General features: G+C 36.9%; 2 protein-coding genes across 2 annotated transcripts in view; both read left to right on the forward strand.

The window, feature by feature from the left end:
* Positions 1-19,923, forward strand: part of LOC141428282 (uncharacterized) — a 221,814-nt gene that overhangs the window by 90,403 nt on the left and 111,488 nt on the right. The window lies entirely within an intron of this gene.
* Positions 1,551-18,683, forward strand: LOC141427686 (integral membrane protein DGCR2/IDD-like). Its single transcript, XM_074087280.1, has 3 exons — positions 1,551-1,575; positions 2,664-2,812; positions 13,984-18,683. Exons 1-3 carry the CDS (start codon positions 1,551-1,553, stop codon positions 14,185-14,187), a joined length of 378 nt encoding a protein of 125 aa, XP_073943381.1. The 3' UTR covers positions 14,188-18,683.

Genomic DNA, 19,923 nt, shown 5'->3' on the forward strand with positions numbered 1-19,923 from the left:
CATTCAGGTCTTCCTCGAGCAGCTAGCACAATAAAGCTCTACACCTGGAAATTCACAACTATATCTAAGAATTTTTATTATCTGGCACACCCACGACACAAAACGACAATTGAAAACATGGAGACTGTACTAGCTCCCCAGAGGTCCTCGCTTACTACCGTACGATGCCCACCAGCACCGTCGTAAAGCGTTAGGTCTGCCCTTTTAAGGACACAGCAGTACCTGTCTTGAAAAATTACACGGAAATTCTAAAGCTTATAAGGAAAAAGACCCTCTAGATATATATAAACAACCAGACCACGATAATGATGATGGTGATGATGATGATAGTATTATCCACGTATAAATAAAGATTCAAAATATGAAACGTCGTTTCCAGCAGGATTCTACATACCGATAGCTTCAACGAGGCTGTTTCCTTTCCAGCCTACTATGTACCACTACACATGAACTGTTTTACGCATCAGGGTAGTTGACACACTTATACAGCATTACGGCCTTCCGTTCTTCAGCTTTCCAAAATGACCATTTCTGTACCTCGGTATACATACAATACAAAGAATTATCGCAACCTTCAACTCAAAAGATAACTGCAATCAAGACTGGTAGGTAGAATAAAACACGGAAAGATTTCGTCTCCAATATTCGAAGAAATAGGAGTAACACTCGCATGTAATGCATGATTATCAAAGTATGTATGTCACAAGAGCATCATATGTGGTTACCAACTTGAGCACAATATCATACTCGACAATCTCCAAGTCCAAAGCCAAAAATCACATAAGATTAGATTCCTGGGACTCTAACACGATTCATCTAATTCTATATCGTCGCATATGAAACACTCATATTATCTAGATATTTGAACATTTTAAGGGCAAAAGTACAGTTGATACAAATATTCGTGACCCGAAAAAAAAAATATGAATATTTTGTAGTAGCTTACGCCGAAAGCCTTCCGAAAGCCTAGAAAAGTGATGCAATAATTTTTCACTAGTTGGCGCTGTCTATTTGCATGTGTGCGTGAGCTCCTAGTGTCCGTATAAGGCTGTACCTGACACCTAAATTTGAGCCCTGAAATCTCAGAATTGGCACACTATTTCCGTTCGACTGTAGTCTCAAAAAATCGGCAATTCTAAATTGTTTTCGCAAATAATAAACTCAACTATTAGTATTCTACGGATATTCTAAAAATTACAAAAAAACATCACGAAAATTCGACAGTCTGATTTTTAACGCCATCTGACGAGACTTTTACCATGAGCTAACGTGAGCAGCCGCCTTAAGAATCTAATTTTTGCATGCCTATTAATGGTGAATTATGCTGCTCTGTATTTATATTTTTTGTACTATCATCTTCATGTACCATAATTCTGGCAAATAAATAAATACTATACTATACTATACTATACCATACAGGCGGAAATAGTTGCCATATCAAAGATAATGTTGCTCATTTATTATTTCGGCCCTACATGACGTGGGTACTTGGCCTCGTACTATTTCGAGAGTCGCCCAATTCTTGATACGAAACATTTATTTTACTGTAAATGCCGCCTTTGAGGACTGAAACAAGTACCTACATTAAAGAATCTGACGTAGATACGTAAGTTTAGGTATTTATAAGTTAGTCCTCCGTGCTGAGTACCTAACTTATAAATGTAAAATATTTAAAGTTAAATGGCATCTTATTTTATCTTAAATGGCATCTTATCTTATAGAAGCCGTGGTGGCCTAGTGGTTTGACCTATCGCCTCTCAAGCAGAATGTCGTGGGTTCGAACTCCGGCTCGCACCTCTGAGTTTTTCGAAATTCATGTGCGGAATTACATTTGAAATTTACCACGAGCTTTGCGGTGAAGGAAAACATCGTGAGGAAACCTGCACAACCTGCGAAGCGATTCAATGGTGCGTGCGAAGTTCCCAATCCGCACTGGGCCCGCGTGGGAACTATGGCCCAAGCCCTCTTGTTCTGAGAGGAGGCCTGTGCCCAGCAGTGGGACGTATATAGGCTGGGATGATGATGGCATCTTATTATCCTGTGTTCTGTTATTTTCATGTGTTTTTATGTACAATAAAGAGTTTTACAATACAATACACTAAAATCACTGTTAGTCCGGGGTACAGTCAGCTGAAATGGCTTTATATTATAATATCTTAAGCTATCCTGATTGTCACTCATAGTCAAAATACCACGCACAGGACTTATCTACCCGGCTCCACGTCTACTCGTGTGTTTACTCGTGACCACGGCCACTGTAATGTTGCCGAAACGTCGAGGTAAATATTACTCGTGTGTGTTAGCGTGATAGATAAGTCCTGTGCGTGGCATTTTGGCTTTATATTTACAAGCATTTATTTAACTTGCAATGTCTGTATGTTGTAAAGTCTTTAAATTTCACACGCTCGAAGTAATTGGATTACATTATACGACTATTTAAGTACGTTTTGTGGGTTGAGTTTTTTGGGTAAAGTGCCCGAGACGGACGAACAGACGGAATAGAGTTACAAAGTTTTTGTCATTCTGACGGAACCCTCAAAATGATTTGTATTAAGGTGACTTTGTGGAAACGCTACAGCACAGTATATATTATATAAGCTTTAAATTATATATAGGTATACTGTGGCTACAGCTACGTGAACTAACATTCCATCTCTTTCCAGCTTGCGTGGAGGAAGACTGCATAGATTGGGAGGGCAAGTCTATCCCGCACGGGCTACTCTACGTGCCGGGGCCAGGGGTTTGCTCGCTCTGCGTGTGCTACCACTCGGAACCGATGTGGTGTAAGGCAATCTACTGCGATCCACCTTATGTAAGTACAACTCATAAACCTATTATAATAAACGGTCCAACTCACGAATATAAGCCAGGAAAGGTCCGACTAGTTTCGATCGATTCGCAAGATCGTTTTCATAGATTTTTTCTGCGCGAGTGCATGAGCAACGCGCCGCGCGTCAGTGCGGCCGGCGCGACCGTGGTAAACGCACTCACCTGTGAAAAAGATCTGTCGAAAAAATCTAAATTTTAGTAATTTTATATATTAATATGTCTCACAGAGTTAAGGGTCCGGCTACACCCTCAATCATACTTGTACAAATTCCAATTTGCAGAAGCTAGCATGTGCGTTAAGACGGCAAAACGGTATATGAGTACCGCACAAATGGCTTTTGGACGCCTTACTGTTTTTACGCAAATTTTTGCACAAGCATAGCGTAGCACAAGTGTAGCCGGGCCTCTATGTAAACCAAAAATATATATTATGAATCAAAAACAAGGCAGGTTAGGTAGGCAAACGAAAAAGAATGAAACAAGTCTTGTGGTTTCTATGTGGAACTCTGTTAGTTAAGTTCAACAGGCAAAACCCATTCAAAATCTTGACCAGCTCTAAAATACTCAGTAATAGGTCTCGACTGTCAGGCGCGGATCCAGCCCTCAAAAAAGGTTGTGGTCACAGCCACCCGAAGATCGGTCAAGTGCGAGTCGGAGCATGAACTCGTCCATGACATGACTCATGCATTAACGACTTTTCAATTTGATCATTTCCCTTTTCCGCGCATCAAGACATTGATCATCCAAGCATCTCGATTGACTGTGAAAATGCCCTTATCGAAAATGCCCTTATCGACTGTTAATCTTTCAGATACCTAACAGAATTCAGAATTTAAAAAATGTTGTGGTATAGACCCTAAGATTTTTCTTTTTAGTTTTTTAAGACAGTTGTGTTTATTTATTTATTTATGGTTTTATTTTGTACTTCTTGATATTTCTAAACTAAAACTACACCAAAGAAATAGACATAATCAATTGGAACTGCAGTATTAGAGTAGAAATGTTCGCAGAGCACCGATGCATTAAAGTGCAGTCGACTGAACTTCGTCATTGTGTTTACTTCAATGAACTTTCTCGTTTCGACGCACAACTTACGGCCTTTCCGATATTACTATAAAAAAAACCTCGGTATTAATTCAACAACTAGAAATGTTAATCATTCCTGTTATCCTGCTTACTGCAAATTGTATAAATGTGAACAATTATTTGTACCATCAGCCAAATAAGTGGTCTATGAATTTTTAAACAAGTTTCTATCAAATGAATATGTCGCTTAAGTCGAACTTTCAAGTTGACAGACACGTCTATTGGCGTTATTGTTTTATGACGTGCAAACGATTATTAACTTTAGGGTGGTAGACCACATGTTTGGCTGATGGTACCTATGGTCTGTCCCAGAATTCGAGATACTAAAATGACAGTCTGAAATGTCAAACGTAAAAATAATGTGGCCAGCATAAAAGGAACAGTGCTGCTCCGTGATTCCGGTTTCGTAAATAACCGATAAAATGTTTATTTTACGATAACAAAAATAACATTAATGCATTCAATATTCTACTTTCCATTTTACTTTATCATACGATAAAGTGATGAAATCTAAGCACAGGTAAAAATACAGTGTTCATCACTTAGTGCCAACGTAAAAATAATACAGAGGGGCTACTTACTACAAAACTAGAAAAACGAAGTTCGTATGGCACCGTCCCTTTCACTCGCGTATTGAATGAGATAAGCGTCAGCGGGACGGCAACATACGAAGTTCGAGTTTTGCATTTCGTAGTCAGGGCCAGCACCAGCAGGGCTACTACGAAATTCGAAAATCGAAGTTCGTGTCGTTCCGTCCTTCTGACACTACTATTTAATTTAATACGTAAGTGAGAGGGACGTTACGGTACGAACTTTGATTTTCGAATTCCGGAGTAGGCCCTCAGATATCACACAACGTCATTGTTCATGTTTTTCGTATTCAAGTGGTATTCAACCGATTTTCGTTACTTTACTCGTATTGTCATCGGATGTGATCAGTGCGTTTTCTCGTGTTTTTATTTAGATATTCATATCATAGAATAATAAATCACATATTCATTATTCTCATATTATTTAGTTAATGTAAAACTTACTTAGAATGAAATTGAAACTTAAACATCAACATCTATAAAAAGTCGAAATATCTCGAAAACGGTCGCATTTTTATTAGACCTATTTTACCTTTTCTAGAATGTCCTAAGTGCCCTACATTTTAGTACATCACGGATCCGTTCATATCTTAATATTTTACGACATACATACATAGGTACCTACAAAATCTTTCGGTATAACCGGTTGCGGCACATCACTATTTATGAGACGCAAAAAACAGGTAACACATGAAACGTCATTTTAGTATCTCGAATTCTGGGACAGACCATAGGTATATGTGTGTCATCAGGTGTACCTACTGCGGTTTCGGCAAAATATTTTTCGCCAAATTTCACTTCCCTAAAAACTTATCCCAGTAGTTTCTTTTCCCAAACTAATCTTTAGCATATTTAAATTTCGCATTATATTCATTTGGTCAAATTAACATTTAATCGCTACCCCGAACGAATAAAGCGGTAATATGAAAAAGCTAAGTTTCCAGAAAAAAATAAAAACTAAAAAATAGGCTTTGTGGCTAAGTTACTCAGTCGATAATTAAAATATTGGTATCAAAACATGCCCATAAAAATAACTCATATTTCAGTGCATTCTGTGTAATAATAATTTACCCGTGTAAATAAATAAAATTAAAAAACTAGTTATTTTTATATTCGTTTATAACTTATTAACTCTTTAAGTTGTAAGAATTGTTTACGTCTTTATTCTCCGGAAAACAAAAATCATTCTGCGACGTAAATGCACAGTATGTAGTTTCACCCCGCATTTTTGACAGTGTGTATCTTTACGCAGTCTGTTAATACCGCTTTATTCGCCGAACTTGGAAGTTTTACTTTAACTTAATAGATTAAGGCGTATTTTTTGGACTTGAGATGTTTATGTAACTTAACTATACGTTTTGAAATTGTACACTGAATAATACTTCGTAAATATATAAATCAGCCTTTATTTATACTAAATAATCAACATGAGACCAACAAAAATAATAGAAATCTTCTTTTATATTATCTTAACAATAATCAAATAAAAAAAAATGCCCTTGCAATGCCACTTTCCTACGAAAAAATATAATAATAATCAGTTAATTCCCTTGAATCTGTATCATCCTTATACGGAAATTAATACATATAGTTAACATTACCTAATGACAATAATGACATTAAAAAAGCCGTGGTGGCCTAGTGGTTTGACCTATCGCCTCTCAAGCAGAGGGTCGTGGGTTCAAACCGCGGTTTGCACCTCTGAGTTTTTCGAAATTCATGTGCGTAATTACATTTGAAATTTACCACGAGCTTTGCGTTGAAGGAAAACATCGTGAGGAAACCTGCACGAACCTGCGAAGCGATTCAATGGTGCGTGCGAAGTTCCCAATCCGCACTGGGCCCTGGAATATTATTGGTAGCAATACTTTTGAGGTTCACTCAACCAGTATTTGAAATAAATGTTATCGTCATCGCCAGCTTTTACTGTTACTTCTCTTAGTTTGGACCAGTATGCTTTTTCATTGTCATTGTCTTGATCCCAATTTTTTCTGTTATTTACTAACTTCGTAATATCAAAAAAGTTTTGCTGTGTCATATCATTGATTTTAAACTTTTATCCTTCTAATTTTAAATTTTCAATTACAAAACGCATTTGACCACGCATTTGTGTATATAGTTGTGTTTTTTGCTCGTTCGATGCAAGAGTGCATAGCACCCCCTTCTGACTGGCTGTGCCCACTTACGAAAAACCGATGAGTAATGCTAACGTTTAATTTTTTGCTTGCATACTGATATAATGCGAAAATAAATTTATTTCTGTTTTGACCCTTACATGCGTCTGAATACAAAGATATTTAAGAATTAAATGAGCTTAAGTATCTGTAAGCGAAGTCTGATTCTAATTTTTTGAATGGTAATCTGAAATATAATTGAATTAAACAGTATAGAACCATTTCCCTAACTCGTTGGCATCGCGGAAGTTTAGAAAAGAAAAACCGGCCAAGAGCGTGTCAGACACGCCCTAAATAGGGTTCCGAGCCATTACGAAAAAATTAAGTAATATTTTTCTAAGGATTTCGTATTTTGGGGCGCTCGATTATAATGAACGATTCAATGAAGATTTGCACTTTAAAGTTGAATATTTTTCAAACAATTCACTGAATCGAAAAATCGTTTTAACAACCCCTAATGATTTTAAAAGACCTATCCAACGATACCCCGCCCGACAAGGTTGGGTGAGAAAAAAAATTTTGGTTACGAAACCCCTACGAAACTCTTCATGTGACACCTCTAGACACGTCACTAATTTTAGAAAGATGATGCCAAAATATAATTTACTCTATCAGTAAAGCACATTATGACTTCCGGAAGATTCACAAGCCATTGTTCTATCTAAATAGTTGATGTCTTGTGAATGTACCTCATCATTCCTTGATGGGTTTAGTCTAGGGCTGGGTGGGTAATTATATTTCAGATTACCATTCAAAAAATTAGAATCAGACTTCGCTTACAGGTAAGCTCGTTTAATTCTCAATTTTATTTCATGGTAATCTGAAATATAGGTAATTGGCATTGTTCATATTTTACCAATGTACCCTGATTCAAAAAACATTTCGAGGGATAGGGGTTTTGAACAATTTTGTCCTATTCTGATTCAAAAATACTTGAGGGTTATGAATATATCGGCAAAAATATGTTTGATCTTAGATTGACCTTCGTATTTTTTAAGGGATGAATTCATTTACCTGAAAAGTACCTGAATCCATAAGTATCTAGGTTTATCTATGGTATCTGTCACACAGGGCCTGTATTACGAAGTGCAAAATTCGAACCTCGTATCTTGCCGTCCCGCTGTCGCTTATATTATTTAATTATTTAAGTTAAGTGAGAGGGACGGAACGACACGAACTTCGATTTTCGAATTTCGTAGTACCCCCGCAGATCGCAGGCAGACATTGATATCAGTCAGTTGCAAAGTCAGTTCTCACATACATGTTTTACATTAGCCAAAGAGTTGGTACATCGTCAATCCATGCATCATGGATTAGAAACAACTTACTCTAAGCGAATATGGCTAAATTAGTCCTGGGTAAATCATTGTTTCACCATATTTACAAGTAAAAACTTCATTTAACTTTTTTGTACGTTTATGTTACCATTCCATCTTTAATAATAATTAAAGTACCTAAACATTGCCTTACAACGCCACCAAAATATTTTAGTTGATATAGACTTAACAATAGTTTACTTTCTAAGCATTTAAATATTTCCGGCGAAAAAGGCGGTAATAATCATGTACGATCTTTAGGATTAGATCTTGATAGTGTAATATATCGATACACCTGTGTTGCGATTCATTTTGGTTCGAAAATTTGACGTAATTATTACATTTTTTTTTAATAATTTCGCAAGGATTAGTGCTACGTTTATGAAAAAAATTAGCAATGAGCAGCTGGGCACTTTGCATCTAATAATGCAATAAAATGGTAAAAGGGATTACAGCACTTACCGCTTTATTCGTTTGGGGTATTGGCATAATTTTACATTGTCAAGTTTTATTACGACAAACGTTTACTAAGCAAACGTTTTCTTTTGGCTAATATTATTTTCCAAAAAGAAGTTTGTTCAAATTTATACTTCGCACACGAACCAACCACAAAAACCATAAAAGTAGGTTATGTTAGAACTGCGTCCCCTACAGAAACGAAATGCAATCAGAAGAGTAGGTTAGGTTAGGTTAGAACTGCGTCCCCACAGAAACGAACTGCTCCTAGAAAAGTAGGTTAAGGTTGCCTGGAAGAGATCGCTCTTAAGCGATAAGGCCGCCTATTGCTCACCTTGTAATATTTTTTTCTGTGTATCTGTTTTCTGTATCGCTTACTATGTCTGGTGTACAATAAAGAGTCTTTGTATTGTATTGTATTGTTATTATGCCATGCAATATTTTGGGAAGAATACTTTATGCCAAACGATACATTTGACTAAAAATAATACTTGGTAATATGAAACATGACTAAGTAATTATTTTTGAAACAATAATTTGGCAATAAAAAATTACTAACCGTAAAATTACGATAAGTTCTTTTAGGAAATGATTTTTTGCCAAATGATAATTTGAGCAAAATACTTTGGAATGTGATACTTTGGGAAAAGTTTTTTGCCCATACATTAGTAATCCGTGTCATCATCATCGGCGCTAGTATTATTTCACGAAAAACTATTTCACGAACGACTTTATCACGAAAACTTTATCACGAAAAATCTTAATCACGAAAACTTTATCACGAATAGACTGTATCACGAAAAGACTACCACGAATAGACTTTATCACGAAAAATCTTAATCAGGAATGTGTCATTACTTTTTGGATTCAAGATAGTGGATGACATTTCAAGGCCGGGAATCGTACTGCTGAACAAAGGCCTCCCCCTTAGAACGCCACAATGAACGACAATAAAAATTACTCGCAACTCTCACGATGTCGTCAGTCCACCTAGTGGGAGGCCTTTTCTTTAATTGTATACTGTAGTTTTTAAGTATTACATTTGTAATTATTTTATTCTGAAAAAATAACTTCCTGCCTAGTTTTTGCGGCGCATTCTTCTTGGCAGTGATGGTATTTCTAAAAGCGCTGGTAGTTTAAAAAAATGTCGTGTGAAATTGCCCATTGCGGCCTATTTGTTTGACGACCAGATGGCCTAGTGGTTAGAGAACCTGACTACGAAGCTTGAGGTCCCGGGTTCGATTCCCGTGTCGGGGCAGATATTTGTATAAAAAATACGAATGTTTGTTCTCGGGTCTTGGGTGTTTATATGTATTTAAGTATGTATCTATATCTATATAATTATATTTATCCGTTGCTTAGTACCCATAACACAAGCTTTGCTAAGCTTACTTTGGGATCCCGTGATATTTATTTATTTACTGAATAAATGATTTGAATAACTTTAACGTTTAAAAGAAATAAGAAAATTAAAAGAAATATTTTTTTTTAAATTCACTGAACTAATATCGTTTAGTTTGACGAATACGATCTATGTTTAAATTATTTACTTCTGTTAAAGAGCCCACCCGGTATACATTCAGTCGAGCTCATAAACTTGTGAGCAAAACTTTTATCAATAATATCTGAACACGACTCTATTGTTAACGGCGTAGAAGCGTGTTCACATATTTTTGATCAAATTTTTGCTCAAAAGTTCAACTCGACTGTACCTGTCAACCTACTGAAAACTCTCCCCTTAGAATAAAATTAGTTCAGTGAGAAGTTGTCCCTTTAAATTACGGCATTTGCTTTTTGAAGTCGGTTAAAAGCGTATCATATTTGATGCAAAACTATTTTCATTTTAAATATACCGCCCATATGGCGCATTTGTATTCATAACGCATTGCCAAGCCGCGTGCCAAATAACGTTTTATATTCGCTGCCAAAATATGTACTTAGCTGAATTCGAACGGGCCTTATTTACTGGGTAGTGGGTACGCTAAAGTCAAGATTCTCTTGCTTTTAATAAGGCCAAGGAAGACGTTTGGAAGACCAGGCATTTTGGTATTAACTGTTACTATAAAAGTGTTTCCTCTTGTCATATTTACTTTTAAGTAAAAAAAAAAGTATCAGGGACATTTACCATACAATATATATATTTTATGTCATTCGTATTAGAAATGACAACAGGATGTCATCTATTGAGCAATAGTTATGTTGAGCATTGAGACATTTACGATACAAGCCATTTTATATCAGTAGTAATAGGAGTTACAGCAGGGTGTCATCTTTTGGACATTATAATGTCGATTACTGGGACATTTACCATACAACACATTTTATATCGTTAGTAATAGGAGTTACAGCAGGGTGTCATCTTTTGGACATTATAATGTCGAATACTGGGACATTTACCATACAACACATTTTATATCGTTAGTAATAGGAGTTACAGCAGGGTGTCATCTTTTGGACATTATAATGTCGAATACTGGGACATTTACCATACAACACATTTTGCTCGCTAATCCTGCCGTGAAGCAACAGTGCTTGCACTGTTGTGTTTCGGCGTGGAGAGTAAGACAGCCGGTGAAATTACTGGCACGTGAGGTATCCCATCTTAGGCCTCTAGGTTGGCAACGCGTCTGCAATACCCCTGGTGTTGCAGATGTTTATGGGCGGTGGTGATCTCTTACCATCAGGAGACCCATTTGCTCGTTTGCCATCAAGTCAAATAAAAAAAAAAAAAAAAATAGGAGTTACAGCAGGGTGTCATCTTTTGGACATTATAATGTCGAGCACTGGGACATTTACCATACAACATATTTTATATCGTTAGTAATAGGAGTTACAGCAGGGTGGCATCTATTGGACATTAAAATGTCGAGCACTGGGACATTTACCAAACATTAGAATCGTGGTAGTTTGGGACGGACAAAGCCTCGTATTATGCCCATGCATTGACTAATCCACTGTCTACATTAAATGCGCCTAACTTTTAACCGCTGGTCGTGTGTTATGTGGGTTGTATGTATATTTGTATTCCCTGTGCAGTGCACAATTTGTCTTCTGCTGTCGGCGTACCTAGTGTTTAGCTTGCGAGGACGATGTATTGATTAAACACACGACTGTCACGAGCCAGTAGTTAATTAATTTACTACTGGAAAACTATTTCATTTAGTGCTCCAGCCAGTTTTTTTTTAAATTCAAAGTCAGTGTTAAAATACCTGAATATTCAATTTAGGCTATAAAAATAACTTGTGCACCCCCCACCCCCCCTAAAAATAACCCTAGATCCGCCACTGCTCTGATTACGTTGGGGTTGACATGCAAATAAAATCGTATACAAGATGCGTTATTGCAATGCCGTAAAGCGAACAAAATCGAAGTGGTTTGTCAAAGGGCGCATATACCTACCTAATACGACATGTACAAATTTTCATTCATTTCATATTTAGTGATCAACAAAGAGTCATTGTATTGTGTGAAGGTTTTGTTTAAGTACGAGTTTATAAGGAGGAATACAAGTACATATCAAAAGTACAAACTGAAACATAGATGCACCAGAAAAAGAGACCAGCGCTGGGAATCGAAAAGCGCTGGGTCCTCAGCATTCCGTGCTGCGTGCTATACCGCTAGTCTGTAAAAGCGAGGACAGGTAAATGAAGCGTTTCTATTGGTTCATGAATAATATATTCCTCGCAACACACCCTCGCACATCTCTGGTGGAAACACAGCTTAATGTAAGCAGCGTTTGTCGCAAAAATATAAACAGATGAATTATTTAAAATAAAACAGGATCCGCGATATCAGGAGATAAATAATCCCCTGGATTCAGCTCGGCTGAGGCGTTTTACGTGGACTTAGTTGATACAAAGACAATATGACTAAGCCCTAGCGAGCCTTATTAAATACTTACTGCTACATTTATTCATAAGGCACTATAGCGTCCTCTGGATGGTTTGGTAGAACCATAGTTACGTGATGTGGATACACTGCAACGTACTACCTACATTTGGAATCTAAATACAGAGACCGTAAGGTAGACGACACCCTGCTGTCATCTCTATTGCTAATGACATAAGATTAAAGATGTTAACTATTGGGGCAGCGACGAGCACTCGTACGTTTATATTACTATATTTTTGTTTGTAGCTAGTAAAGCAATAATATATTTTTTACCCGTATTAAATTATCCCATACACTAATGTGGATGTTTTAACTTTAACCCGGCCTTTGGCCCGAAAATATTTTCTTTTAATTTATTATTTAAGTATAAGTAGTTTGACCATGGATTTTTAGCGAACCCACTCGCGATATATTTTTTAACGGACTAAACTTGACATACCTACATAAAAAACTTTTCATCCATTAAACGGGCTAAAATCCTCTTTAAATTCGGATCTTAGACTAGTAAACATTATTGGGGGCAACAGCTTGCATAACTTAATTCAAGACTACCTTTTTTTTGTAGATTTTTAGACTAAAAGGTAACAACTTTAGGCTTAAATTGTGTGGCTGCCGTCACCCATTACAGGGATAAGCTTACGCTACAAAAGGCTGGAGCTGGCGCTTTTGCTAATTACAGAAGCGCTTATAATCGCTTATGAGTGGCTCTTCAAGGACCCTGTTGTCGCTGCTGACAGCCTTATCTTAGAGTAGCAGATTAATTAGTTGAAATAAAAATTGATATCCTTTAGGATGCTTTAGTCCCTCATACTATAGAAGGACTATAATACGAAGTGCAAAATTCGAACTTCGTATTGTGCCGCCCTACTGACGCTTATTTTTTTTTACTCGACTGGATGGCAAACGAGCAAGTGGGTCTCCTGATGGTAAGAGATCACCACCACCCATAGACACCTGCAACACCAGGGGGATTGCAGACGCGTTGCCAATCTGGAGGCCTAAGATGGGATACCTCAAGTGCCAGTAATTTCACCGGCTGTCTTACTCTCCACGCCGAAACACAACAGTGATAACACTGCTGCTTCACGGCAGGATTAGCGAGCAATATGGTGGTAGCAATCCGGGGGTCCTACCACCTGCTTATTATTTAACACGAGAGTGAGAGGGACAGTACGTTACGAACTTTGATTTTCGAATTTGTAGTAACCCCTCTGAACTCGTAGTTTCGCCATGTAAAGTCAGCTACAGAAGTAAATGAGTAACTGTGGTGCTTAAAATTACCTAAACACTCTCATATTCTCTTGACAGTAGGTAGAGTCGTGAATTTATCATTTTGTGCACCGTAACCGCTCATCCATTTCTGCTGCTGACATCTGCATCTTAGTTCAGATAACTCTTAATCTTACTAGAAAGCTGCAATTTGGTATAGGCGTACGATAAAAACAACGTAAATTTTTTGTCAAGTTAATGAGTCAAAGCTAGGTAGGGATCTACCAAAGCCAGTACCAAAGCTAATAGGTGTTTGGTTTTCTCAACATTTTTTTTGTTTAAGTTTTTCTCTAACATCCATTGCAACGATCTAGTACCTATAGAGAAAACGACCGACAAAGCGCAGCACTGAAACTTTACCTTTCCTTCTAGTTCTGCAAAAACTTCCGCGTGGGCGAGCGGTGCTGTGAGTTCGAGTGCCTCGACCCTCCTGGTGAAGACAAGAGGTACCGCGAGCGACAGCGACTGCGGGCCCTCATCCTAGCTGGCAACTCCTCAGCCCACCACATCACACCTTCCCATGAGCTGAAATACGGGATATCACTGCTAGCTGTGGCAGTCGCCAGGCTCGTTTGAAACGTGGAATTCCTTTAATAAAAATGGACAATGCTTCTGAGTTACTGAAAGAAGACGGCGCAAGATCTTACATGTTACAAGCTAAGAGCCATAAGTCCTTTGGCATTACCTCATACAGAGCCGCAGTTGGGTGGATTATGCGAAACTGCTGTCTGATGCATCAAAAGATGAGTGTGAGAAAATACTTCAGTAACGTTTATAAAATGTCAGGGTCAGGTGCCATTTGTCAAGATAACCCCCCGTTGTCAAACAGACTGTTGGGAACCAGAGTTAGCTGTTGTAAGGAGACGTGGAAGATATTTTTAAGAAAGTAAGGAGGACGGTTTAACACTGCTAATGCCTTTTCTTGTGTAAGGAATTTCTTTCTAAGGCCCTATGGCAAAGTGGTAAAGTACCATAGTGGTAACAATTCGTCTGAATTGTGAAGATTTTGTGAGAATTAATTGTACGAATGATTATGTTTCAAAATTTCGACAGCTAGTTTCCATTGAAGCATTGTTTTACTTTTTCAAACAGTAAAAATAGAAACAATAAAGAACTGTATTGCAGAAAAATGCTAAACGAAAATCTAGCGCGGTAAAAGGAATTATGTGGGTGTGAAACATTTGAATAGGAAAAGAATATCTTCGGTAACTCTGCCGGGGTGGGGATTGCATAAACTGTATGGAAATGAATGTTAAAACTGGAACTGCTGATGTTTACATTTTCTTGTTGCATTCTCCGTACAGCGAAAGTGATCAAATAACAATTCTTTATTTTAGACGATAAAGAGTCAAACACACTGGTGAACTGCTGAAAATGCCTATATTTTTCATCAAAGCTCTTGCTGAAAGTGTTTGAAATAAGCAAATTTCAAACACTTTACGATCAGTTTGTGAAAGGGGCCTCATTGAAATATTTTCTACTCTTTACTTACTATCGTCTTCTTCTTCTTACTCGTAATAGTGGCTGTACTTAAATGAGCTACACCGCCTACACCATTGCCTTAAAATGCATTTACCACCAGGGGCCTATTTCACTACGCTGACAGGTGCGACCACTACTTTCAAAAAACCATTTTGAAATACGGGTACCTATGCTAATCACGAAACACTACAATAGGGATGTTGACACCATTAAAAAATAATTTGCAGACACGACTCCAGTAAAAAAACGCTTTATTTTAGCCCTGAAACCAGATTAATTTTCGATTAACTGCAAAATTAGATTTTTGTTGCTTTAAGACAAATAAATACTTAGTTAGTTGATTGAGTTGGCGAACAAGTGACGTCATATATGTTGCTATTTCCATTCAAACTCTATGGGAGAGTTGTGTTTTGACAGCTCATAAAAAGTACGTCAGTTGATTGGTGGTGTCAACATCCCTATTGTAACGCCAACCTGACAGATGTAATCTCATGTCAAGACTTAGGTGCCGACAAATCTACAAATAGGTAAATGTCAAGGAAAAAGATTTTTTTGTTTTACTTACAACGTAATTATCATTAAAATATTAAGATACCTAAAATAATAGATTGACACTCGACATTATTATGTTACTAACAAGTGTTACGTTGGTGAAATAGTTGCCAGGAAGTACCTACAGTAATAATTACATGTCACCAATGCTCTATTCCTCGAAGTCACAAGTTACAATTTACAAGCGGTAGTCTTTGTTTAAAAAGTATGCATTGAAAAGAGATTATCACTTGTAAATTGTAATTTGTAGCTTCGTGAAATAGGGCACAAGTCGTCAAAAATATCACGGTGCCAGTACCTATAAGGTTTGTGTAGATGATTATGCCCTCGGCTCGGCAGTACAATGCCGCATTGCGATTGTCAAAAATCATAAAAAGTGAGAGACATTCTTTAACTTCGAATTGCTCACTAAACTTTTTAAATATGTAGAATCTGGCTTTTGACAATGATACACTCAACTCCTGAGAGAAATAACCCCTTTTACAATCAAGATCGCACTGGGGGGGTTATTATTACAAGCTTTTATTTACTGCAGCATAAAATCAGCGCTTTCATTCCGTACCACAGGATCACCTACTAAGCAGCTAGCCCTTTCAACTCTAAGCAATAAGTCATTATACCTAGTGCCATCCGCGAAGACGCGTGATTTTGTCAAAATTAGACATTAATGACATTGTAATAAGAACCACGGCACGCGTCATCGTGAATGACTCTACCTATACTTGGTTTATATGTCGGATAAGCTTTCCTCTTTTCTCTACAGCTTACTTTAAAATAATCAATATTAAAGTAAAACGTAGGTACTACAGAAGAAGACATCACAGCTATGGCCTCGATACAACTTTATTCTTCAAGTAATCACGCAGCGTAAACCCTCAGTAGAGATAGAGACCTGGCAGAGGTACGATATCGCAATAAAATTTAACTACCCTCGTGCGCAGACCTCAAACGTATCGTAAACTGATAGTTTATGCTCCTAAAACTTATCATTGTTCGTTGGCAAACCTTTACATTTTTATTTGAATTGTGCAGTCATAGTGAATATTGTCTTTAAAATAAATAAATTTGCTTAGTTTGGGACACAATTTTTTTTTTAAATAATTCAACATAGGTAATACAAAATTGGGAATTAAAACGAATGACGTTAAACTCGACAATATCTTCTATTGAAATATAACTTAGCATGATTTTAAAATGAATTGATGAAAAGTTAAAAGCGTGATTTTCTATAAATTTAAAACTATCAATACCTTAATTCATTGTTTTTAAATATAATAATAATTAATTACTAATCGCGTGTGAGCAAAGTAATTGTTTATAATTAATTGGTAATCGCGTGTGAGTAAAGTAATTTTGTATAATTAATTAGTAATCTCGTGTGAGCAAAGTAATTGTTTATAATTAATTGGTAATCGCGTGTGAGTAAAGTAATTGCGTATAATTAATTAGTAATCTCGTGTGAGCAAAGTAATTGTTTATAATTAACTAGTAACGGCGTGTGAGCAAAGTAATTGTTAATAAATAATTAATACGGATCTCCGCAAAGTACCAGAATTAATAAATTATCAACTAGGCATGTGTAATTGTGTAAATGTCTCTCTGTCGCTCTCAAAATCAAAGATTAACTCTACTGGGACTGGCCACCACAGGCGGACGCTACGCTAACCTTATATTTACAAAAGCTAGAATGAACACAAGTTTAAGAGCGTGTATACCTGCTGAGCTGGCAACGTTGCATTTTTGTTAGTTTTTTCTCGATTATTCCGTAAAAATTTAATGAAAATTAAAAATGTTGTCTGATAGAACACTTCTTAATATATATATAAGTTAATGTGTCTACTCCAATTATTATTCGCTATAGACTTTTATTTAAAAAAGCCGTGGTGGCCTAGTGGTTTGACCTATCGCCTCTTAAACAGAGGGTCGTGGGTTCAAACCCCGGCTCGCACCTCTGAGTTTTTCCAAATTCATGATGTGCGGAATTACATTTGAAATTTACCACGAGCTTTGCGGTGAAGGAAAACATCGTGAGGAAACCTGCACAAACCTGCGAAGCAATTCAATGGTGCGTGTGAAGTTCCCAATCCGCACTGGGCCCGCGTGGGAACTATAGCCCAAGCCCTCTTGTTCTGAGAGGAGGCCTGTGCCCAGCAGTGGGACGTATATAGGCTGGGATGATGGGGGATGATGAACAACCGTTTATTAACATTAATTCGTTTGTAAAGAATGTAAAAGTCTATAATGAATAATTATTGGAGTAGACACATTAACTTATATATTAAGAAGTGTTCTATCAGACAACATTTTTATTTTTTATTAAATTTTTATGGAATAATCGAGAAAAACTAACAAAAACGCAACGATGCCAGCTCAGCAGGTATAAACGCTCTTAAAATAATACTTATCCACTAGAATTGTCCGCATATTAAGTTTCGACTTCGTCAGTTTCCGTTGTACCTATATATCAGTATAAAAAATAGATTAAAAAGTGAACTTTTACTTTTTCTGGTCAGCGCACCTATGTAGAAACAGCATCAGAAATCCCTGTATTCCTTCTACTTAACCTATAACCTACCTTTACCCCTATCAGAGTATACCCTAACCGCACCTCGAGAATTTAATACTGCGTGTGAAGCTATAAATAAACTTTGCTACGTTGAATGCTCTCAGGTTTAGGCTGACAGGTAAATGGCGGTGAGTGATGGAAGATTTAGGTACGCGTCGGAATATTTTCTTGCCTGATTAAAATGATAGAGGGCGCGGCAGGGTTTTTAGATTCGATTTTGATATGCAGTGTTTATTGTTTTGAAATTATTTATTGAATCTAGCGTTCCGATTTCCATTATTAATGAACTAAAAAAAACGACCAATTGCGAGTCGGACTCGCGCTCGAAGGGTTCCGTGCCATTATCTATACAACATTAGACATTAACAACAAAAACACGTTTGTTATATGGGTGCCACCCTTAAATATTTATTTTATTTTAATTTAATTTTTTTTTTGTAATTTATACAATTTATTTACTAAAATAAAATAATACTAATAAGAATAAGACAAAGAAAACTTACCTAAGAAATTATTTATTTTAAAATTGAATATACGACTAAATATTCTATTAATATTTCAACCCTCTAGACCAGTTGCCGTTATTAATATCGAGGAAAAAAAATGGCAAAAAAATCATGTTTGTTGTATGTGAGCCCCCCTTAAATATTTATTTTATTCTGTTTTTAGTATTTTTTGTTACAGCGGCAACAGAGATACATCATTTGTAAAAAAATCAACTGTCTAGCTATCACGTTCATGAGATACAGCCTGGTGACTCATGGATAGACACACGGACGGACATCGGAGTCTTAGAAATAGGGTCCCGTTTTTACCCTTTGGGTACGGAACCCTAACAATATATGTACTTTGCTCACCCGCGACCTTACAATAGCTACGTCTATACAACAAATGTGTGTTCATATAGCTCCTCCACCTCCACACTGTAAGAACACACACACAAATCACACAAACTCGGGTCCCAAACTATGTCTGTACTAAGTTAATGTAAATCAGCTCAGCCGTTTTAGGCATAATAGAATTGTAACATCTCACGATGATTGCATAATTAAAAATAGGTACTTATATACTATATTATTATTGGTTTTGAACAGTGTGAGTAAAGTTTTGGACCAATTTTAAGTAATCACCGTCTGGTTAAATTTTTTGTTAATTTGAATTTTTAAATGTGACGTGCCCGATAGATGTAGAATAATATATGTCATACAAAAACACTGATAAAGATACACACTATACATAAATACACACTACAACAATATACACACTAGTAAAATATATTTATTATTTAAAATTATATATAACGCGAACGCGATCGAGACGTATTTTGTAACCGAAAATTTAAACTAAGGGTACTGCGCTGCGCCCCCACTGCTCGAACACTATTTTCCAAAGCCTTGAAAGATAGAAAACCATATCGAAAATACAAACTGAGACATGGATGCACAGAAAAACCAGAAAAAGAGACCAGCGCTGGGAATAGAACCCAGGTCCTCAGCAAGCGATAGAATGTGACGTCTCTCGATGAGAGCGAAAAACATAGATGTCGCTAGTGCTGCTGCATAAGTAGCGTAGTAGAAATAAGCAACCTGAGATATGTATGCATAGGAAAAATTCGTGTCTAAATTCCTGTCCAGCGGTGGTGTAGGGGTTATAGCACGCAGCACGGATTGCTGAGGACCTGGGTTCGATTCCCAGCGCTGGTCTCTTTTTCT

Source organism: Choristoneura fumiferana, chromosome 5 (genome assembly GCF_025370935.1).
Source record: "Choristoneura fumiferana chromosome 5, NRCan_CFum_1, whole genome shotgun sequence".
In the NCBI taxonomy this organism is placed as follows: Eukaryota; Metazoa; Arthropoda; class Insecta; order Lepidoptera; family Tortricidae; genus Choristoneura; species Choristoneura fumiferana.